The sequence below is a fragment of the Podarcis muralis genome, chromosome 6 (genome assembly GCF_964188315.1).
Source record: "Podarcis muralis chromosome 6, rPodMur119.hap1.1, whole genome shotgun sequence".
NCBI classification, from domain to species: domain Eukaryota; kingdom Metazoa; phylum Chordata; class Lepidosauria; order Squamata; family Lacertidae; genus Podarcis; species Podarcis muralis.
Window position 1 is genome coordinate 69,028,729 of NC_135660.1, and position 24,641 is coordinate 69,053,369.

General features: G+C 46.0%; 1 protein-coding gene across 3 annotated transcripts in view; it reads left to right on the top strand.

Annotated features, from left to right (window-relative positions):
- PALD1 (phosphatase domain containing paladin 1) overlaps nt 1-19,218 on the top strand; it is a 113,771-nt gene extending 94,553 nt beyond the window's left edge. For 2 of the 3 annotated variants that reach the window (XM_028729565.2, XM_028729566.2), the window contains exons 19-20: nt 6,332-6,487; nt 18,832-19,218. In XM_028729565.2, coding sequence (XP_028585398.2) covers nt 6,332-6,487; nt 18,832-18,981 — 306 coding nt within the window. In that variant the 3' untranslated portion in view covers nt 18,982-19,218. Of the gene's footprint in view, nt 1-6,331; nt 6,488-12,258; nt 12,338-18,831 lie in introns of those variants that run through there. The other variant, XM_028729568.2, reaches the window with a different exon arrangement.
- Nucleotides 19,219-24,641: the final 5,423 nt, after the last annotated feature.

Consider the following 24,641-nt stretch of genomic DNA (forward strand, 5'->3'; position numbering starts at 1 on the left):
TTGGGGCGGCAGCCTGTCACCCGAAGCACGGGGAGCCCTTCGGAGAGCTCCCCTTGCTTTGGGCGAGTGCCTGCAAGCCTCGCGCGCCCGGCAGGAGGTCCCGCCGGGTGCGCGAGGCTTGGGGCGGCAGCCTGTCACCCGAAGCACGGGGAGCCCTCCGGAGGGCTTCCCCTGCTTAGGGCGAGTGTCTGCAAGCCTCGCGCACCCAGCAGGAGGTCCCGCCGGGTGCGCGAGGCTTGGGGCGGCAGCCTGTCACCCGAAGCACGGGGAGCCCTCCGGAGGGCTTCCCCTGCTTCGGGCGAGTGTCTGCAAGCCTCGCGCACCTGGCAGGAGGTCCCGCCGGGTGCGCGAGGCTTGGGGCGGCAGCCTGTCACCCGAAGCACGGGGAGCCCTCCGGAGGGCTTCCCCTGCTTCGGGCGAGTGTCTGCAAGCCTCGCGCACCCGGCAGGAGGTCCCGCCGGGTGCGCGAGGCTTGGGGCGGCAGCCTGTCGCCCGAAGCACGGGGAGCCCTTCGGAGAGCTCCCCTTGCTTTGGGCGAGAAGTCTCTGCTGCCCCAGGCGATCTTAAAATGTTGGCGGGCGGGAGCGAAGCGTTCGCTCCCGCCCCCCAGCATTTTAAAATCTCCCCGGGACAGCAGAGACTTCGCTCCCGCCCGCCAGCATTTTAAAATCGCCCCGGGACAGCAGGGGCTTTTAAAATGCTGGCGGTCGGCAGCAAAGCCCTCCTGTCCCCGGAGCTTGCGGGGCGGGAGGTGGGAAGAAGGGCTTTTTTTCCCACCGCCAGCCTTCAGAACAGCCTTCTGAAGGCTGGCAGTGGGAAAAAAGCCCTTGTTCCCCCCCCCCCCCAGCCTTCAGAAGAGGTCGGGGAACAGACTGTCCCCGGACCTGGTCTGAAGGTGGTTTCCCTAGGAACGCATTAATTGATTTTCAATGCATTCCTATGGGAAACCGTGCATCGCAAGACGAAAAACTCGCAAGAAGAAAAAACTTGCGGAACGAATTAATTTCGTCTTGCGAGGCACCACTGTAATTAAGTTGTAAGAATCTTCTTTGGGTAGATCTTTCTCCTTGGGCAAGAAAAATCAGCTAAGCACAGAAAATCAACACCAAACTGAACTTCCGTTTACTTTGATCCAAGTTCTATTAACATGTTTTACTCTCAAATGCCGTAGTTTTATGACTGCGGATCAAGATTGGTTTTAACTATGCAGCTATACACACACACACACACACAGAGAGAGAGAGAGAGAGAGAGAGAGAGAGAGAGAGAGAGAGAGTTCCCTGTTTATTATATATAGAGAAGATTACTTCAATGCAGGATTTCGCTTCCCCGCTCTTCTGTTCTCATTGTTGTTTTCGTTTGTTGCTTTTATGGTGCAAATTGTCTCTCTGGTTTTTATACCCGCCACCTAGGGCCAGGTTGGTTGAAGAGAAGGAAAGTAAGAGTATACACATAAGTAAATCCCCCATTGTAGATTGGAATTATGTCCCCCAAGTTAATTTCATTTCACACTGTTTAAATGCAGCTGGCTATTTAAATGAATACTGGTTAATTTCGGGAGGGGGAACCTCTGGGTTTGGGTGGGATATGGACTCTCAAGTTCAAATCTTCTTAACAGTGAAGCATACTGCCTATCCTTGTAAGTTCCTTCCTTCTATCCTGAACAAACCCACAAACAAACTTAAGAACGATGGTTTCCTCAACCATTCCCTCTTTTTGAAATATCCCTTCATTTTTTAAAAAAAATTAAGTTACAAATGGAAGAAAAAATTAATACTTGCATCTGTGTCCCTAAAGTTTGATGCTTTGCATGTCAGAACTGTGCTTTTGCTTACCACAGAAACCATATTTTTTTCAATGGACTTTCTTCTTGGCATTTTTGTGTGTGTGGAATCGAACCCTTATCACTAGACCCTTTTGAAGCAATAGTGTGCGTTTAACCATGCAGATCCCCAAAGGGCATAGGAAAATGCATAGCTGATAGGATATTTGGGTCAGGAAGTGGGTTTTTGGGAGCGAGGAGATGGGTTACCTACACAGCTAAGAGCATACTACCATAGAGACATAAGGAGTAGTAAGCATTGCTTGGAAGGAAGCAAAGCATGTCTTTGTGTCCATGGAAAGATTTTAAATCTGAACGCATACTGTTCTGTTCTTTCAAGTGCTGAGAAGCAGCTAATATTAAAGGTTCATGACGAAGTTTAATAAAAAAAAAGAGAACTTGAGGCTGCACATTTTCACCTTTTTTTTATTTTTTTGCTTGGATATAGCCAAAGAAGAATGTCCCAATCATAAGCAGGATGAAATCAAAATCAGATGAGTTAATTGTGACATATTCTAGACTGTATTAGCAGCTCACAAATGCTATGCCTAGGAAAAAAACTGAATGGACTGTCCACACATTCCTTGTATTTTTGATGAGAACTTTTTGGATTTCTTTTTGGACCCCGGTTGATAAGCTTTTCTCTTTGCTGAGAATGAATAACATTAAATGAAGTAAGTGTGACTTCTGAAGGGAAATGGGAATATTTTTATGTGCTGGTTATTTTGGGAAGAAGGGACTTGCAGCAATAGTGAGAAACCATATTCCAAATGCCAACCCATCATATGCCAGAAACCATCAGCCTTTTAAGACCACCAACCTGACTGGGATGTTCTCTAGAGATACCTCTTTGGCAGATCGCATTTCTGAGGTCTCGCCACGTGTAATTAGAGCAGCTTTGGAATGCTGTGAACTGTCATGTAAATTGCAAAGTCCCTTAACTCTGCCTTAAAATTGATCTAATGGTTTTCTCCTTTTGGTACTGGCACATTTTATCTCATGACAATACAGAGTTTAGTATCACTCTACTTAATCATTTAGTTTTGTCTCATGGATTGTTTAGATCATTTAGCTCATCATAAAAGCTGTGCATTTTTCACAGTCATTGGGGCAGTGGACTGTAAGGAACAGGGCAGAGGAAGTGCAAGAAGATCTTCACTTTGATGTTTAGCGAAGCCAAATCAGAATTCTAAATTGGCAGTTATTAATAATAATAATAATTATTATTCATACCCCACACATCTGGCTGGGTTTCCCCAGCCACTCTGGGCAGCTTACAGCATATATGAAACCTTCAGATGTCTTCTAAAAGTTGTGTAGTTCTTTATCTCCTTGACATCTGAAGAGAGGGTATCCCACAAGGAGGGCACTACTACTGAAAAAGGCCTTCTGCCAGTTCCATCCCATGTGCCTTTGGGTGACCCAGGTGGTTTACCTGGGATCACTTTATGCCTCAACTCTAGACTAAATATGCACATGCAGATGGCCTTCACAGATTTTGCAGTGGCCACCACTGATTTTTGTACTCAAAGCTTATGTTTTTCCCAATGGCATTCACACATGATTGGCTGCTGGTAATCAGTTGCAGATGATTCAAGGGATGTAAGTCCAAGAATGAACCACTTCAAAAGCTCACCAATTTTCACTAGAACCTACTTCACACTCAATATGTGTAGGAAGCTCTGGCATGAACCATCTTTCTGCAGTTTATTTGAAATTCTGCAATGGAATGGTTGCATACCTCCTGCATTTTTTCCAAGGGCGGCTTCTGCTTGTTTTGTCGTGAGGTTAAAAGCATTGGGAGTGGAGAATCATGTACCCCGCCTTCAGCTCTGCGGAGAAAAGCCAGGATATATATATATATATATATATATATATATATATATATATATATATATTGCCAGGATATACATCTATATATGTGTATGTAATAAATAGATGAATTTACCAAAAAAGGAAATTGGCAATAAAAGAGGAAAATGAGGAATAGCAGCCAGTGAATAATGTTGTGCTGGAGATAGATGAAACACAAGGAATTAGTCCAAATGGATGAAAAGTACCAGCCCAAATAAAATAATTACCAGCTCCGCTTCTCTCACACAAAGGTTAATCAATCTGTAGTCAGGAAGAAAGAAAAAGAACTATTTTATAAAAATGTTCTGCTTGGTTGCCTGAATACAATTCTTACTCACCACAAACGAGTGGCTGTTTACAAGATTGCTGAAATATAATGATTTAAAAGCCAGGCAGAACTCGGGGCAGATAGACACTGTAGTGGAAGAAGGACCTGGCAGCCGTTTGAAACGGGGAAAGTCACAGTAAGATCAGGTTGCCTCTAATAATGAGCTTCATGTCCTCTTCCTCCGATTCTTTATGATAATATTCTGGCAGCTATCCCGCGGGTCCATTAATTTTTCAAGACAAGAGATCACAGACGAACAGTTCTGTTTTGGATTCTTAAAAGTTGTTGCATTGCAGTGCTGCAGTTGGAATATATATATGTGTGTGTGTGTATGTGTATATATATATATATATATATATATATATATATATATATATATATGTATGTTGCACGTGTGTTTAATTAGAACGAAATGTCTCTTGAGCGTCTGGGTTGTTTCCAGTTTGGGTAGCTGTCAGTGGAGCCTGCCTTCCAGCTGTGCCGAGTCTGAGTCCAAAATTTGGTCAGTTTGTTAGCATTTGGAATACTGCAACTTCCATCGGCTGCGTTCCCGCCCGCTCGCCTCTCCAATTAATATTTGCAATCTAAACAAAGCGATGTTTAAAACTGAAAATAGTGGCGTGTTGTGAAATTCTGCCAAATCAAAACAAGGAAATAACGGCAGCGTTTGCCGCTGTTTGCTGTCGTTTATTTACTGGGATGCTTTGGATGCAGTTAAAAGCAAGTGAAGTTGCGTCTATACCCTGAATGAGCGAAGTGTTAAAAGAGGAGTAGCTGACTTTTCTAAACTGTTGTAGCTGACAGTCCTAGCCACATCGACGCAGAAGGATGCCCCACTGAGCCCAGTGGGGACTTAATCTTTGAGCAAGATGTGTAGGATTGCAGCTATAGGGTGTTCGTTAATGGCCCTGTTTTCTCAAGCCCTCAGGTTCTTCCTCTCCAGTTTTGTGGTGTTTCTATTCTATGAAGCTTTAATTGGTGTTTTCTACTTATAGCAAAGTAGCTGCTTAAGAGGTCGTTTTGAACTGGAAGATGGCTGGTCTCCGTGTTTGGCCAGAAACTATGAATAAAACCCCTAACACACCTCAGGCTTCTACCTCGGTCGGCCTGCTGTTGTGTGGTCATGACTCAGTTGAGGTCAAGGCAGGGACAGACGATAGGAGGGGACTAATTCTTGGTCACCACAGCCTTTCAGGAATAGAAGCACTATATAAAATAATGGCACCATTTATAGCTTGGTGTGTGTGTATGATTTATTTTTTTTAATGCACATGTGTACGTGAAAGTAGATGCATACAATACTGCTTTAAAAAAACACCACACTTATTTCGGAGGGGTCTTTGTGTTTAAAAGAGGAAAGCGTTTGCCTTAATGAGAGCCTGGGCTGCCAAGTTTAAATGCCACCCTGTTTTAGCCACCTTCCAAACACTGCCGGTTCTCCTGGCATGAGAAGCAGGTTCATTCTAAGTTGACCACAGCCAGAGTCTTCAAGGGAAGTTTCCCACAATACAGTCCCCACACCACATGGTTGCAGAAATTGCCGTGTGTGTGTGTTGGGTACGTGTATGCATCGATTTGTAACATTTGCAAGTCTCTTCCCACACCAGCCCCATTGTCCCTTTAGTAGCCTTTGGATAATGTGCAGCCCTGACCCGGAGGAGGTTCTCCAGACCATCAGGCCGCTGCTGGCAAGGTGGTTTTCCATGCTTGGCACACTGCTGTATGAATCAGTTTGTGAGCTGCTTCCATAGAGGGGCTCCCGTGACTGAAGCATCCCACAGTGATCTTAAATGTCAAAGAGGAACTAGGGTTGAAAACAACTACATAGCGGCAGGCCCAGCCTTTCATCAAGATGCCACAAAGTACCCCGCTTTGGGTGGCAGGTCCTAGGGTGGGTGACTCTTAATTTCCTTCCATTTGTGGTCTTCAAAAGCAAAGTCCACTCCCATCCCCCAAAGAAAACCAAAACTCCCCAGTCTATGGTGTTGAAGTTGGGCTTCAGGTGCAAAAGTATTTAAGGCCCTAGGGTCTTTCCCAGCCCTGCCCTGGGACTCAGTCTACGACCTCCTGAATGCAAAGCATGAGCTCCACCAAAGAGCTTTGGCCCTTCGCAACCTTTCTACGGCACTCCTCCCATCCGACGGGCAGCTTCAGAGCTCAACCTCCTAGCACAGGAAGGAGGAGCCATGCCGCTGGAACTCTCATTCCACCACGGTCATGTCAGAAGCAGCATTTCCTTGGATAAAATGCAAGATGGCCTGCCCTAGTTTTGGGACTGCTGTCTAGTGTTGGCCCTTAAACAATTGTATTATTATTATTATTTTCAGGGGAAAACAGCTAAGGAGGAGAAGGAGATGCGGACATTGCAGCTGAGGAGCCTCCAGTACTTGGAACGCTATATCTATCTCATCTTGTTCAATGCATACCTGCATTTGGGGAAAAAGGACTCCTGGCAGAGGCCTTTCAGTGTTTGGATGCGTGAGGTAAGCCCTTTTCCAACACCATTCGCTTCTGGCTGTGCCAGACAATGCCCTGAAAAAGCCCAGATATTAACTTGGAAGGAAGCACGCCAACATGTATGCTTTTGTCTGGTGAGCAGCTCGCCATTCAAACAATTGCAAAGTCATTATTGTCATTATACTGCCGTTTGCCTGCGATGCGACATTGGTAATCTATTCTGTTATAGACAAACCACTGAGTTGCTAACTCCAAATGCTAAGCACTAACACTAGCCATTTAACAGATGTTGAGATTTGTAAAGGTCGCTGATTTGTTTTATTACGTTTTGAACTTGCTGGGTGTTTTCCCAGCCCCTGCCGCTTAATTGTCATCCTTATAAAAAAAAAAATTTGCAGCCATGCTTTTCAGTATGTAAAAAAAATGACCGCCGGAGAGAGCTAGATTCTAACAAAATCATAAGTTACATGAAAGTGCTGTGGAAATATTGTTTCTGTTGTATATCCCACGCACTCTTATTTAAGTCCAAAGCGCAATATCTTTGCTCAGCTGGATTGACTGCAGTCATCTCGACTGCTGCGGTACCGGGATGATGAGATGGTTATTAGGCTGTCGGGAGACCCATTACCTTAAATGTCTACATTGTATGTCTTTTCAGTAATGGTGCAGTGGATGATGACCTATATGGGAACAGCATTTTAGGGTCTTTGGGTTTTGTTTCCCAAGCCCACATTTCTGCCCTCTCAGTTTCACCAGTTGCTCATAGCTGCTGCTAGCGGTTCACCCAGCTGTCGCAGAGAGCTTTCTCAGCCTTCCACCCCACCCATCATCACACCATGACCTGGGGGAAAAAAAGAAAAGCACAGCAAACACAGGCTGCTGCCGTTGCATTCCTTCTGGATTGATTCCCATGGAAAACAGCTGTTTTTGTATTTTATTATTATTTTTGGTTCATTGTCCTCGGAGTATCTTTTTATTTAGTAAGCATATTTGGCAGAGAGCAAGTCTCATCTGAGCGGCTTCAGTTGACCAGGAGCCGTCGAAATGCTCTGGTGGCAGGCTCACAGCTTCAGCAGGACCTAGCTCTTGGTCGGCCAGTAGCTCTGTGAGAGCACCACTTTGAGGGGAGAGTTGCTGAAGGAACCTACAGCCCCATCTTCCTCTCCCTGGAGTCCACATGCTTTGGGCCCCTCTTGGGAGCAGCCACAGTTCTGCTCTTGGCCGCTCCAGCTAAAAGGATGGAGGCAAGCTATTCATGGATGCATAAACAGGGTTCTTGACTTCAGTAGGTAGGGATGCACACCTGGCTCCTGTTTCCATAGATCAGGGTGTGTGCTATCCAGACCTATTCCAACAGAAACCAAGAGGCAACTTCATCCATTACTTATTTACATGTCATTAGTTACCTGGGTGGCGCTGTGGGTTAAACCACAGAGCCTAGGACTTGCCGACCAGAAGGTCGGCGGTTCGAATCCCTGCGACGGGGTGAGCTCCCGTTGCTCGGTCCCTGCTCCTGCCAACCTAGCAGTTTGAAAGCACGTCAAAGTGCAAGTAGATAAATAGGTACCACTCCAGCGGAAAGGTAAACAGCGTTTCCGTGCACTGCTCTGGTTTGCCAGAAGCGGCTTAGTCATGCTGGCCACATGACCCGGAAGCTGTACGCCGGCTCCCTCGGCCAATAAGACGAGATGAGCGCCGCAACCCCAGAGTCATCCGCGACTGGACCTAATGGTCCCTTTACCTTTACCTTTAGTTACCTGCTAACTTAGTCTTCGAGTCTTCAAGACCAGTGTTCTTCAACCTCAAAAGTTGTTGTCCTGCAGCTCCCATTTTCCCTGACCATTGACTAAGCTGGGTGGAGATGATGGGAGTTGTGGTCAGACAACAACACAACACAAATTTTAAAAACGTGTTAAGAATCAGATCAAAAAACTTCACCATAAAAAATATACCATACTTTTCTGTGTATAAGACGCCCCCTATTTTGGGGGACTCAAATTTAAGAAAAAGGGGTGGATGGCACAGAGTTGTTGAGCTTTTTTGGGGGGGTTGCCAAAAATTGCTCACCCGCATGTGTCGCAAAATCTGCCTCCCGTCTGCCATCTGTACCATCACCGGCAGAAGCTGCCAATCTCCCGCCCAACTGCCGCAGCGTCAGACAATCAACACCTGCCATTGATGCAGCAACCAATAACACGCACAATAGCTGCTGACAGCTGTGGCAGCAGCCAATCAAACGTCCACCCTATGCACTATCCATGTATAAGATGCCCCCACTTTTTAGCATGATTTTTGAAGGGGGAAAAAAAACCATAGTCTTATACAGTACATGGAAAAGTACGGTAATACATGAAAAGGGGATACTGCAATCCTATAGTGGGGTAGCGGGGAGTGTTGTAATGCCAGGAAAGGAAGGTGCAGAAAGCAGGGGAAGATAGGTTAATCAGCGGATCAAACAGTTTAGCTTCACCAAGCACTGCATGGAAAATAGAAGCCAAATATATTGCCCCACATGATGACAGGTATGCCTTTCTGTCCCCAGTGTGTCACTTTGGAATGCTGTCAGTGCAGAGGAGTAAGTGGAAGGGAGGCGTTTTAAAAGCAGCTATATGTCCTGGTCAATATGGATGTTTCAATCAGTGTACTGACATGGAAAGCACCCAGTTTTTAAATCACCCGTGGAAATGCTTCATCCGAGCTCTCCCCGACCCTCCAGATATTTAGATGCTGTGCCTCTGCCATGTGTGACCCAAATGAAATAACATAGCTAAGGGCCAGTTCACATATTAAGCCGCCTCATCTAAATTCCTCACTGTATCCAGCGAACTTTGCATGGCATGCAGTGGAGGAGCGGGGGGGGGGGGGGCATTCCTTTTTCTCCAGTTCGACTGATTCCACCGGTAAATACAAATGAGCAGGTATTAACAAACAGCTTAGGGAGGACTGCATGCAACCGCTTGTCTGTATCATCCTGCCGAGTGGTGTGGAGAACATTATCACATGCTCATACCTCATTAGAATCTGGGAAGCAGTAAAATTTTGGGTTTCCCCACTGATACTTAAGTGTTCACTGGAAAGGGGAACTGGCATCCTCATGCTTTGGTGGGGGGCAGCTTTCCAAAACAAAGTGGACTGGGGATTTTCTAGGGAGGACAGAGTACAGAATAGTAGCCTAGTATTTGAGTGCTGGAGGGAGGCAGGATTAGATCAGATAGTCCTGTGACTATCAGGACAGCTGGCAACCCGGAAGAATTTCCTCTCTGCAGGTTGAAGAATGCATTAAATATTTGAGGAGCTGAACAAAAAGGAGATCTGAATATCAGACACCGTCCAGAATAGCTGCAAGATGGTTGCTCTTAAGTTGCATTGCGGCAGAGGGTGGAATTCTGCATTGCTGCTTGCCAAGTGGAATGATTGCCCCTCTTTCCCTCCTTTTGCTGTTCTGGGCTCCTCCTGACCCCACAGGGTCAGTGGTGGGGGGCACACAAGGGAGGGGAGGGAAGCCCCAGTGCACAGGTGGAAGTCCTTGCACAGGATGAGGCATGTTAGGAGAAACCTTCCCAGAATCTCCATAGTGCTGCTGCCTTAGAGTGAGTCATTCAGACAGGAGACTGAGGGGCCTCATTGACCTTTTTGTTATGTTTAAAGCCACCCATTTTGTGCTTAAATAGAAAAATTTGGGGTTGAAAGAAGCCACGCAAGTACATCTAGGCATTTTGCCCTCTCTGTCTCATGCTGCTACCCTGTCATGTTCTCCCCTCCAAATATTGGTCTTGTTTAGTGCTTCCTCCTTGACTGCACTCCCAGTTCCGTTCTCTGTTGCTGTGTGTGTGTGTGTGTGTGTGTGTGTGTGTGTTGTGTGTTTGTGCCTCCCACATGGCTGTCCTTTCCTGGTTTATCCAGAACTCCCACAAATACTATTATGTTTTTTCTCCTGCCAGTCTTTGAGAAGGCACCTCAGTTTCACACATCCAAGATCTAATTTTGTCCTGGAGAGAAAGAATTGTGGTTTGTCCGTAGATGAACTCCCTGCTATTTCTCTGTTTTGCTCTCCCACTCTTTCACGCAAGCAGCTTAGAGAAGATGGAATATTGTTGTGTTAACCTGTCAGGGCTAACCTGCTACACTTAGCAGCTAAAGAAGATAGGTGTGTTTTGAGTGATTCTTGTTCGTCTCTGTCTCTCTCTCTGCTCCTCCAGGCTGCTGGTTTTCTTGCAAGTGTATTCTGCAACATCTCATCGATGAAATTAGAGTGTATTAGTGGTGGATTTATACTGGACCGTCCACACCTCATTCCGCTTTCTTAGTTGTTCTGCGTTGCTTCCTTGGTCCTACTGGAGGGGCAGTCTTGTGCTATAGTGCAGCAAAGGTGGAACAAAAAATAAACCGAAGCGTTCATGGTGTTATGGTGTCAGGAAGTTATGAGGACATACACTGACTAGAAATGAAATGGTTTGTCCGCGCCAAAACTTGCAGACACAGTGTAAAAAGTGGGATCACATATAACCTCTGCAGTATCCTCCTGAGCACAAATCATCATGAATGCATAATAAGAAGGATGTCTGGAGGGACTCCAAATCATAGGCATCTTCAGAAGTCCCTTTCTGAGCATCAACAAGAGCAACAAAAGGCTCGTAAAATACACTTCAGAAATTAGGATGGTTTAATTTCCTGGACATCGTCTGGACCTCTGTAAAAAATCAGTCTGTAGGATTGGACCCCCTATTCCTGGCATGCAGCTATGATGCCCTCTAGAACAAACTTTCTCAACATTGGGTCCCCAGATGTTGTTGGACTACAGTTCCTATCATCCCTGACCGCTTGTCCTGCTAGCTAGGAATGATGGGAGTCGTAATCCAACAACATCTGGGGACCTGAGGTTGAGAGAGGCTGCTCTAGAAGCTTTTAATCCTTACTTTAATTTGTGCTGCAAATGTGTCATGCTGTGAAAAAGCCTTGTCAGTTTCTCCTGCTTCGAATAGCAGAAGTCAAATTAATATTGTCCACTTGCAGCATGGGGGGGGGGCAGGGATGGAAAGAATGGGGGAAGGGGAGTTAAATCTGCACTGCTTCTTTTCTAGCACAGAAGTGTGCATCTACCTCTACACTTCTCCAAAATAATACAGCTTCATTGTCACTTGCTGAGAGACTCTCAAAAAGGGGGGAAATAGGCACATTTGACTTCTTGGCATTTGCCATTTCAGTTAAGAGCCTGTGTACCATATCCCAGGACTAGATCTCAGTCTGCTTTCCTTTCCCATATTTTCTCCTTCTTGCCCCCCTTTGAATCTTCCTACCTCTTCATCATTCTACCTCTTCCTTGCCACTTCCTACCAAACTTTCAACCATGTCCTACTTTTTGTTTGTGGTGCATGGGAAGGGGGCGGGGCGGAAGACACAGAGGAAAAGGCAGTTCTGCCCTTGTTGTAAGAATGTATGTATGTATGTACCGACATGTCATGGCTCCCTATTGTTTCCAGCTCTGCTCTTTCCACAAGTGAGGTTTCGTAGTGTCTGTGGCTTGGCGAATTAATCTCCATGCAGTTTGGTCAGATGGACATACACAGAAGGGAATGGAATTCATGTGCATTCTTCACAGATTACAGCTGATTCATCAGCTCTCGCCACTTCGATGCGCTATTTTGCTCTTCTCTCTTTGCTGAAGAGAGCTTAGTGACAGCAAGAGGGGAATGTTGTTGCTGGATAAACCTGGGGTGCTGGTGAGGATTGCAAGAGGAGACGTTAAACTCTCTCCCAGACTCCCCTACCTACAGTAATGCCTGCATCTTTTTGGCAGCTCGTGCCGAGAGACCAAAGTGTGAACACATCTTTCAAGTTTTCCTAGGCTGCATCCCTGTACACAGGGAGACTGGCTTTCGAATTAATACGTACAAGATTGCACTGTGAAGAGTACTGTTTTCTTGACAGGTTTTGTAATCTATTTTACTTCTTTTTGCATGGGACAGTTGTGCACAACAGAGCGTTTCTCCGGTACAGTAATAGAGAACAAGAAATATCCATTAACACTCCCCAGATTCCACATGTATCTGAAAAACTCATGCATGTTTAAAGCATGGCATACAGACTTCCATCTCAAGAGGTTGTAGTCTTGCCATTTGTCTTAGAAGTAGGTTTCCACCTAGGGGAATATTTCTCTTCCTTTGTGTCTGCCTTCTGCTTAGGTAATGGATCCTTGCAGGTACATCCTTCTACTTCAAACAAGCCACGCTGCTTCCTTACCCACAAAACAAGTCCATTGCAAAGAAAGTTGACCCCCTTCTCATGCCCACTCTTCTCCAGAGACAGTGAATTATTTTGGTGTGAGGTGGCATGGTGGTTGTGTACATCTCCGAAGAAGCAGAATAGGGAGCCATGTCACTATATTCAAAGCTTGGCTGAGTTGCTCTTCCCAGGGGATGAGGTCATGTTGAGGAAGTGAGGGAGATCAACTGCAATCCATTGCAGTGTTTGCCACCAAGGCACAGAGTCCCCCTGTTTTCATTCATAAGGTATCAAAGCTGTCCCTTGAAAAGCACCCTCCTTCACCCTATTATTCCCAGGCACAAAAGGGTTTTCGAGGCCTTTCATTTCATTGGACCTTTGGCCTTCCCTCTCTCGTTTTTTTTTATCAGACCTCTGCCTGTGCTGTGGTTGCCCCAGCGCTGCAACTTGAAAGGCTTTGTAGAGGCAGCCAGCAATGTTGATTGAGCCAGGGTGGTCCCCTCATCCATCTCTCGCCCTCTGTCCGTTTGGAAATGAGAGCTTTTTGTGTGCATGAGAATGGGAGAGGCCTGGAGAACTGTTGGCCGATAGAGCACCATCTCTCTCTTTTGCTCCCGCAAAAAGGAACCTTCCAAGGCATCCCTCTGCAACAAATTAACCCTCCAATTAGCCTCTTTGGTAAGAGACGCAAACGACAGCTCCATGTTTTACGTGACAGGCATGATTATGCAGGTGTGCTAATGCAGCACCAGAGTTTCCTGAAACCAGTATGGAGAATGTGGGTGACATCTCCCATGTTTGCAGATACCCATAAACATGCACCTGGAAACCAGTTGGAAACCATGATCAGGCAGCAGTTCTCAAACGTTTTCCCTTCCACCCCAACCACTCTGAAATAGTTGAGGGGTCTTCCCTTGTTTGCCTTCCATGCCAGCATTGTGATCAAACCATCAGCATGTTATGAAAATCATGGGTGTCCTAAGCCAGGCCACTAAGAAGAGCCCTATATGAGGGGAGGTTGTGGAGCAGAAGGGGTCTGTGGATCACAGCTGAGAACCTCCAAGCGATTTCAGAAGGTGTACATATGCTTGCCGGTTTAGGACTACACCTTGCATCAGATGAAGTGGTCTCTGCTCTACAAAGGCTTGTGCCGTAATCATTTGTTAAGCCTTTTCAGGTGCCAGGAGGCTTGTTAAAAGAATAATTCTGGAACTTTAAATCTGTCTGTGTGTGGAGAAAGATACAAATTTCTTATTGGAAAAGCCGGTGTGTGTCCTGTCTCTTCGACTGCATGTTTTAAAACTCAAGCGAGGCAAAGTCAAAATGAAAAAGAGGAATTCCAGTGACTGTTACCAAGTCTGCTGATCTTTGGATCAATGATTGGCAGCTCCTAGGCCAAATCTGGCCTGTACGCCAGTTTCCAAGAAGTAAAAGAAGGGTGTGTGGAAGGAGCGGCGGTGGCTGCAGCCTTGTTAAAAAGAAACTAAGAAGCTGCTTTAGACTTTGCCAGATTATTAGTGCACCTAGTCCAATATTGTCTTCTCCTAATAGGTAGTGGGGTCTTTCCCATCGCCACCTGCCTGAGATCATTGTCACTGGAGATGCCAGGAATTGAACCAAATACATTTTGCATACAAAGCATGTACTCCCCACCCCCCGGCTCCTTTTGGAGGAAGGGCAGGTGCAGAAGATGGAGTAGGAGGTCTGATTTTTTAAAAAAGTAGCTGCGGGTTGATTTGGTAAACTGCGGTTGCAGAATGCTTCTGTGATTGTCAACTTCCATTGAATTTTGAATCTTGTATTTCTTGGGATATAGGCCACCCTCTGAAATGAGACCACAGCTTCTCTATCCTAGAAGAGTGTGGTTATAGGCCACACTCAGGTTCTTTTACAAGCCAGATTTTGGGGGGAGTCGGGGAGAGGACCCTAGCCAGTGTTCAGACCAATATGTCATTCACTGAATAGTCCCCAAAGAGCCACCTCCTCCTTCAAAAGACAGGGTTTTTGCGCATTTCGAAACACTCCTTAGCATGGACAACTGCATTGCAAATGTAGCTCCGGTGGTAAAAAATAAAATAGAGAAATGAGTGGAATTGCACAACAAAAGTGCTGCGATTCAAAATAACCGTGCGGTGACGGGAGAAGGTGAAAACTGTGCAGACGGAGGAAAGCGGTGTGGGTGTCGGAACGGGCTCATTTTATCGGTGTCCTTGAGACGAGCCTCTCTCCCTCTCCTGTTTGTGTCAGCTCTAAGTGGGGAGTCGCTGACTGGTGTGTGATGGGAAAGCTTCGGCTCCTCTCCGTCTCAATTAGCTTTGCTAATTCATATTGGCATGTTTGATCTCTTTGGTGAGAGATGAAAGGGGCACCTGCCAAATGCGGTTACAATCAGAGCCCCGGCCATTCTTGGTTGAAGGGACTTGCTGGAAAACGACATTCACCCCGCATGCATGTCTGGAGCGGGGCGGGGGGCGGGGAGGAAGCGCTGGAGGGGAAATGAAAGGGAGGGAACGTTGCTGGCGTCCCATCGATGTACAGCATGAAGCGGAGCAGGAGAGAAGGAAGGAGTATTATCTGCACGAGCTCACTTCGTGCTTGGTTAGAAAGCAGAATGGAGCTGGAATGTGCTCTGTTGCTGAACTGAGATAAGTCAAAGATGGTGGCCCTTGTTTATTTCCTTCCCTTAGGGAAGAAGGCTCAGCTTCACTCTTTACTCCTGCCTTGAGCAAGTTTTCTTGAATCAGGAAGGCTCCATCTTGTAGATCCCATACCATCCAAGGGAGTTTGTTGCACCAGGAAACTGATTGAATAATGTTTAGACTTCTAGGAATACTGAGAACAATGATAAGCACTGGGAGTTCTAAGCCCTGCTTCGTGCTTCCTGATTCATCAGTAACTCACCACATGGTCCACCTTGAAGCCTAGGAAAGGTGACTTTTTAAAAACAAGAAACAAACATGTTGACTTACAAAATGGTTTGTTTGTTTTTTAAGCCTTTGCCCATCATTTCAAACACCAGTCACTAGATGTTTGCAAGAGTCAAATTTGTAAAAGCTGCAGTTTCTTCCGTAAAATAAAGAGCACCCACATGAAGAAACCTACAGACTGCTAAATTAAGAACTTCTCAATGATTAAATCAAAAGATAAGTTAAACTTATTTCTTTTTTTAGAAAAAGAATTCGTTTGTTCTAATTAATACAGAGGGTTTTATAAAAAAATATTCTATCAAAAATTAATAATGTATGCACATTACATAACAAAAAAATCCAGAAAAAAATGAATACACATGGAGCAAATTTATGCAGGTGTTCCCTATAAAATACATACGTTGTCCTGCTTCTAAAGAAATTGATTTAAAAAGATGTTTCTATATGTGTTACATCACAATGTTTATCTAATAGTAGTCAGGCTGAAAAATAGAAATTTGTTATACAATGAAAGAATGACAAACCGTCTCCAAACATCTCTCCACAGAGAGGTATGAGTCAAAGGAGAAGCCCAATCATGTTCTTTGTTAGCCGCAAATTTTATAAAGCAAAGCCAGTTCTCATGAAATACACCTTTCTTTCTAGGACCACGGCCTCTTTGTTATTTGCTTGGCCAATTTCTCCATTATCACTAGACACAGGGGTTAACATGAGGTTATGAGTCAATCTTAGTGAGCCAGACAGTTAAAAGTTTTTTCACCGCACTACTTTAACAGGAAGGCCCTCCTGAAGGAAGGAAGAGCTTCTGGCTATGAGCAAACGGTCCCAAATAGATGGACCAAAAGTTATTTAAGCCACATTTGATTTGATAATGCTTAGAAATTTCCGCTAACCCCAGCAGCAAACATGTTGATGTCACCAAAAGCAGCCTTTGCCAAGCTGCAACCCTCCAGATACTTTCAGCTACAGTTCCCATCGGGGCCAGCTGTGGCATGGCTGCACTGCCTGGGGCTGATGGGAGTTGTAGTTCAAAACATCTGGACAGCACTTGGCTGGTAAAGGCTGCTCCAAAGAAAGCGAGCAGCCATGCATGCATTGTTTGACTCTAGGCCTTGTCCTTCTTTCGACATTCCTATTCCCCATTTTGACTAAGGTTGCATTAACATGAGGAATGTATTTCCAAGACTCCATCCTGTATCCAGGTCTCGTATGTAATCTCTTACATTTTGAAAGCAAACAGGCTTGCAAATGGGAAAGGCAAACACTAATGGAGCAAGATTCGTAGTCTTAGATGAACCATTCTAATAGGTAAGCATGGATAAGGGACGCGGGTGGCGCTGTGGTCTAAACCACAGAACCTAGGGTTTGTCGATCAGAAGGTCAGCAGTTCGAATCCCCGCGACGGGGTGAGCTCCCGTTGCTCGGTCCCAGCTCCTGCCAACCTAGCAGTTCGAAAGCACATCAAAGTGCAAGTAGATAAATAGGTACTGCTCCGGCGGGAAGATAAATGGTGTTTCCGTGCGCTGCTCTGGTTCGCCAGAAGCGGCTTAGTCATGCTGGCCACATGACCCGGAAGCTGTATGCCGGCTCCCTCGGCCAGTAAAGCAAGATGAGCGCCGCAACCCCAGAGTCGGTCACGACTGGACCTAATGGTCAGGGGTCCCATTACCTTTACCAAGCATGGATAATGGCGAAAATAGATTCTGTAGTGAGTCCCAGTCGATTGGTCATCTGAAAGGTGCAGTATAATTTGCTAGGTAGGAAAATAATGGAATAGTCTCTCTCTCTCTCTCTCTCTCTCTCTCTCTGTGTGTGTGTGTGTGTGTGTGTGTTTGTTTGTTTGTTTAACTAAATCTATTTTCATACCACCGAGATAGATAGCATTTCCTTATATAACATTTTGTATTGCTTGGAGTCATTCTCAGGCAACTGAAGGTTTGATGAATGGATGGGCAGTTGGGGTGGGGGTTATGAATGAAAGTTTCAGGGAAATAGTGTGGATTATGCCTTTCTGGAGTGCTTGGGTAGGAAGTTCTGGCTTAAGAACAAGCATGGAGAGGAACACAAACAAAGCAGATGTTTGCCTAATCCGCTGCCGCAGCAGAAGTAGATGAAACATACTCTGAATGAGTATCTGGGCTCTCCTCTTGCATGTATCTAAGGGGGGCAGGGAGACATCCCAGATGTTCCAGGAACAGCATTTCCTCAGGTTTTATAACCCATCACTCCCCCCCTTCCTCGCAGCCTCCTTAATACTGACTCATATGCATTTTTGTTGTGAAATAACTTCATAAAGGCAAGAGCATACATTTCCCACAATCTGAATCTCATGTGAACACAGAGAAGGAAACAGATGCATTCGTGTTTTCTCTCTAAGTGTAAAGCCAATTTGAGGTTTTCTGGCCATTAGTTCCAGCACATTTTTTTTTTTTAGAAAAATAGCGCCGATTAGGGTGGTTGTCCAAGCTTGATGTGGGAAGGGGACAAGGAACAACAGCAAGAAGAAGGTAGACATAAAAGTGGGGACGAGAAGCCACTATGGGATGGAGATATATATGCTTAAAGGTGATGTGGCAGAAGGGAGATAGGAATTCTTTAAATGAATAAATGATAGCATAAAGGTGCAGGGGGGAGTCTCAATAGCCAGAAGGGAAAGAATTTCAGAATATGAATTGCTCATTTTGTATGAAGCCCCATCCCCTAGGCTAGGGAGCCCCTCCTCCATAGGACAAAACCCAGGATGAAGTGCTGCAGAGTGCAGAAGTGACGCTTGCAGGAAGCACCTGCGAACACTAGCCGTGTTGAATTGGAGCAGGGTCTAGGTGTGCACACAATCAGTACTTACCTGTCTGCAGACATGTCTGAAATGGAAGGAAAATACGGCAGTGTTCCTCAACATGCTGCTAACGATGCATACAAGCAGTTCTTGCAAGAGCTGCAAAGGACATTTTAGACCATTCCTCCTTTCCTGCCCTCTGCAAATGACTTTGCTGTTGCTCTCCAGAGAACCAGAGCTGCCTTGTGGTTCCTTGCCAACCCCCAACCCCCATATGCTGGTCATTTATTTAGGATGTCGTCTCATCCCGTCCCCCCCACGCTGCAAAATGTGGACATAATGTGGCATGCCACCTCTGCAATGTGGACACTTGCTCACCTGTATACATGGAGGAATTTAAGCGTATATTTCCCTCCCTCCTTTTCTTTCCTCTCCCTGCTTCCAGGTGGCGGCCAAGGCTGGCATCTATGAGATCCTGAACCAGCTGGGTTTTGCCGAATTTGAGAAGCTGGAGGACAAGCCGCTCTCCCAGCTTCGCTACCGCTGGCAGGAGCAGAGCCAAAGTTCCCTGCCATTCCGGGGAGAGTTTGTTTAGGACCTGGCCTTTTCCAAAGCGCAGTGAGGATCGCAGCACTTCTCCCCATGCGACCGCATCACTCTCTTTTTGCTTTTCCAGGTGGATTTTTTTAAAGACATTTTTTTATATATAAATATAATGTGGAGAAATACGTCTTAAGGGAGGACTGTCAACTGAAGAAGACATTAAAGCTGCCTTGAAGACGTTTTCGTAGGGTTCGTTCAGACACAATAAAAATAAATTAAGATAACTGCAGACGAGTGTCGAGGCAAGTGGTGTGTCCTTCCCTCTCCCTCCCCCCAAAGTCCCTCCCAAATGGGAGCTGTCCTGCCTTATTTTTACCCCCACCCCCAAAGACTTTTATCCCCTACAGGTCTGTTGTATACTTAATGTGCTAAATAATATGCATGTGCAGGAAAAACATACGTGGCATTACTGCGTTTGGAAGTGGACAGTTTGGGATCGTTTTGTTCTTTCTTCCACGTGAATCTCCTGACATTTTTTATGATGAGGATTTCAATTTGTATGGTACCCTTTTTTGACGGTGCAAGAAGCTACTGCTGTTAGAGAGTTTGGCTCGACAAAGAATGGGAGAGGTCCACGGGGGGGGGGGGGGGTGTCCCTCTGCATATCTCTCCCATGGAACATAGGATGGAGAAAACATAGGATGGTTGTTCATGTGTGGTGCTTTCTTCATCTGGCCATTGAGTGCAGCGGAAGGCTGCTGGGCACACATGCTTTCTAATCTCGGTCTAGATCATGCTGTGGTAACCTATGGCCCTCCATATAATGCCGGACCAGAACTCGCACCATCCCTGTCCATTAAGCCATGCTGGCTGGACCCAATGGGAGCTGGTGGAGTCCAACCACAGCTGGAGGGCCACCCTGTTTTAAGTAAAGACTAGACTGGCCATTAAGGGAACACCTTTCTGTTCACAAGCAAATGCAGGGCACTAGAGAGAGGGAACTGTTCTGCATAACAGAAGAAGCACTCTTGACACACTTGCCCTGTTGGAAGGAAGAACATTGTATGTGCAGGTTCTGCTTGTGGTTCTGAGGACCAGGGTAAGTAAAGTGACACCATCCTGGTGGACCTGGTTGAGGACTGGTTGGGGCAGTGAGTAGAAAGACCCTGATTTGCAGAAAGGCATGTCTGAGCAGCCAGAAGTGAATAAGTGTGTCAAATTGTTGTAAACAGTCCATCCTTTTGGCCATTAAAAATTGTTTTAAGGGGGGGGGGGAGGACTGGAAATAAAGAATCCGATTTCAGGAAATGTAGTAGGAGACACAGATAATGAAGCAGGTCACTGGTCCATCTAGCTCAATATTGTCCACACTGACTGGCAGCAGCTCTATGAGGTATTGGGCAGAAGGCTCTCTCCATTCCAGCTGCAGTTGACCTGGGACCTTCTTGCATATGAAGCCAGTGCTCTGCCACTGAGCAACAGTCCATCTGACTTAAAAAGAAGAAGCAAGAGCGTCTCTCAAATACGGGGAGAAGAAATTTGCAGCAACTGAAAGGTCTAAATGTAAAGAGCCCTGTGCACAGCTGGGCCCATTTCTGTGCATTCTGGTGCACTAAAGATCTCCTGTTTCAATCACTGAGCCTCATGTTGTACTCAGGGGCTGTTGCAGATGGGGCAACACAGAGTCTGCAAGGATGCTCCTGTGATGCTCAAATGGTCCTTATGGAGAGATGCAGAGAACGCCCACTTTCCTAAAACCAGGGGTCTTCACAGAACAGAGAAGTGGAGGAAGCTTTGGTCCTCTAGATGTCAATGGGCACCAACTCCCACCAGCTCCTGCCAACTTATCCAGTGGAGAGGAATTATGGGAGTTGTCATCCAGCAACATCTGTTGAGCCACAGGCTTCCCATTCCTGCCTTAGAATGTAACAGAGCTCCCTTCTTCCAAAGCCTTAAACCCATTGCATTTCACAGAGCATGCTTTTTTTAAAAAAGAAATGTCTTTGCCCAGGTAGTCTGAAGTGTGCAATTTAGTGATCAGATTTGCATCATTTCTCCTGTGCTTGCATGCTTTATTTTGGCTTTGCTAGAAGCCCAGCAGGATGCTCCCAAGCATACTTTTGCACCCATGAGAACCAGAAAGATGCCTTAAAAAAAATAAAAAGCGGAGATTCCCAAGAAGCAGAATTCTGTTCTGTGTTTATCTCTTATGTGTGGCTCTCTCTCTCTCTTTTAATCCTCTTGCTTTTTAACGCCTGTATCGGGCACAGAGAAGCTGTGACTCTTCAGGTGTTGGTCCAATACACCTCCCATCATCTCTGCCCTTTAGACTTGCTGGCTCAAGCTGAAGGAGTTGCAGCTTTAAATGTGGAGGAACCCAGGCTCCACAGCATTTACCTAAAGAAGTAGTGCCAGCTGTGTTGGAAATTACCGTATTTTTCCCTCTATAACACGCAGATTTTTTCTCCTAAAAAGGAAGGGGAAATGTCTGTGCGTGTTATAGAGCGAATGTGTGGTCCCTGGAGCCAAAAAATCAAGCAAAAGTCAAATCTCGAGTCACGGAGAAGGGAAACCTGAAAAGAGGAAGTGGTTGCTTTCCTGCATTCTGCCTCAGGGTCTTACTGCCCACCCTTCTCTGTTTCGTTGCTGTGATTGCTGAAACGGAACAAAGAGCAGGGAAAGCCCCTCCCCTCCAGGCAAGCAGAGTGTCGTTCTTTCTAATTCCTCTCTGTGCTCCGTTGCTGCTGGGAGAGAGGGAGAGAGAGTGGGGGAGGGAGAGGGAGAGGGGGGGAGGGTGAGGGAGAGAGGGGGGGAGGGAGAGAGGGGGGGAGGAGGGAGGGAGGGAGGGAGGGAGAGAGAGAGAGAGAGAGAGAGAGAGAGAGAGAGAGAGAGATGGCTGGCTTGGGGGGGAACTTTTGCCTTTCTTTCTTTCCTCCCACCCTTAGCCAGCTGCTTCTCTGCACACCCCTCTCATGTCCCTTCTTTGTTTTTCCTTCGCTCCCCACTTAAAATGTGGTTACAAAGCATAGATCAACATGGATCCTCAGGATCTTTGCATTGGGTCACCCCAAATTCACCATCAGATCACATAGCATGTCCATGGCTACAGCCTGCCCCCCCAAAATCACGCACCCATTGTTGCCTGGGGCTGCAATGGTGCAAAACGTGGTTAAAAAGCATGGATCCACATGGATCCTCAGGATTTTTGCATTGGGTCACCCCAAATTCACCATCAGATCACATAGCATGTCCATGGCTACAGCCTGCACCAAAAAAAGCACGCACCCACTGTTGCCTGGGGCTGCAATGGTGCAAAAATGTGGTTACAAAGCATGGATCCACAGGGATTCTCAGGATCTTTGCATTGGGTCACCCCAAATTCACCATCAGATCACATAGCATGTCCATGGCTACAGCCTACACCCAAAAAATCACGCACCCACTGTTGCCTGGGGCTGCAATGGTGCAAAAACGTGGTTACAAAGCATGGATCCACAGGAATTCTCAGGATTTTTGCATTGGGTCACCCCAAATTCACCATCAGATCACATGTCTGTGGCCACAGCATGAAGCACAAAAATGATACATCCACTGTTTCATTCAGAATGTTTTTTCCCTTGTTTTCCTCCTCTAAAAACGATGTGCGTGTTATGGTCAGGTGCGTGTTATAGAGCGAAAAATACGGTAGGTGAGGTGCATCAGAAAAAGGAAACCAGGTACTTGCAAAACAACAACAACAACAACCCTGCCTTATGAATTTGAAGGGTTACAATTTTATGCGGATGGTAACGAAAAAAGACAATGCATACAACTTTTCAAACAATGCATGAATGGAAAGGAAGGATCAAAAGCTTGGGTTAGAATAATGGGAAACAGAAGGGATGTCAATCATCATACCCACAACCAATGGTGTAAATCATATTGGGGTTCCCGCCTCACTTTGGAGTAAGCTCTGCCACAACTACAAACTCTGAAAGCCTTGTGCCAAGTATCTTGCTTCTGGGAAGGAAGTAGTGTGGCTCTCCTCCTCAAATGTGAAACATCTGATGTAGAATTTTATTGTTCCAGTGGGATTTTTAAATATTTGTTTTTTAGCATTTGAATAATTTACAGGTGATGTCACTGAACAATGGACTTGGTACAATATGTAGCAGACCGTTTCTATTAGCTGTTTCTAATGCAACTGTCCAAAAGCTAGAATCTTACTCCCGTAGACACTTGTGAACTGTCAGAAGATATATTGTAATTTGGGAATAAAAGGAAGCTGCTGTATCATATTTACGGAGGTGCACTGTACATGTGTGTGCTTGCATGCACACAGTTCTGGTTTGTATTGCAAAATCTGCTTATCCTGCCTCTCCAGTCACCATCTGGAACGTGGAACTGAGGCTGCATTTCTTTGCAAGGCAACTGTTATATACTGTATTACTTTAACTACATGCTATGTGAAGATATGGGTGGCGCTGTGGTCTAAACCACTGAGCCTCTTGGGCTTGCTGATCGGAAGGTTGGCGGTTTGAATACGTGCAATGGGGTGAGCTCCCGTTGCTCTGTCCCAGCTTAGCAGTTTGAAAGCATACCAGTGCAAGTAAATAAATAGGTACTGCAGCTGCGGGAAGGTAAACATGTGCTCTAGCACTCAACACAGTCCACCGTGCACCAGTAGGAGTTTAGTCATGCTGGCCACATGACCCGGAAAACTGTCTGTGGACAAATGCCGGCTCCCCCGGCCTGAGAAGTGAGATGAGTGCCACAATCCCATAGTTGCCTTTGACTGGACTTAACCGTCCAGGGGTCTTTTACCTTTTACTTTCCCTTATGTGAAGAAGTACTTTCTTTTGCTGTGAACCTTCCAACAACATTCAGCTTCATTGGCTGTCTCCAAGTTCAGGTGCTATGAGTTTTTCTTGCCGCTGTCAAAGTCAGTGAGCCCTTGGAGTGGAAGGGGAGGGGAGCAGAAAACAGTGCTTAAGAGGCAAGATCAGACCCCTGAACTGTGGTTGTTAGCCACCCCTACTTTAAAGGTTTTCCCTTTCACAGGCACCGGGTGGTACGGACCCATTCCTGCAGATGCTACTACTACTTTGCAGTCAGCCTGTGTCAAGGCATCTCAATCACTTCCCGAAAATTGCCTCGCTGCGTCTGGGCCACTGTGCTATGGTGATAACTTGTGAAGCGAAAACAGCAGCAAAATCCCAGCCTCAGCCGCGGATCATATGCTAGAATCGGACCATAGTGAGGTTAAGGATATGAATAAAAGCCTCCCAAGCCTGCAGCTTGCCTTGAGATCTTTTGTTTCGTGGGGGGGGGGGGAGGAGGCCAAGGAGGATGGCGATGATGCATGAGGATTGAATTAAACAAAAGAGCAGATTATAAACTTTCCCAACAATGGCCCTTTTGTGAAATAACTACCCACTTCCCCTCCAGCCATGCCCCTGTCACTCAGCAGAGATCTTTGGAAGCCTTGCTCTAGCCTCCCTGTGCAATTAATTAAGCCGTAATTGCTTCGGAAGTCCACGCTTTTGATCTTATCGGTGTAAATGGAAAGCTGGGATGACATCACCTGGAGGCTTCCTCTTCATTCACCAGACCCACAGCATTAGGTGGCTTTGATAAGCCTCCTTTCTTGAGCTTTCAGCTTCCCTCTCCCTCCAGGGTACTTTATTTATACCATTAAAACGCAGTTTAATGAGACAAAGCGGAGGAGCCGTA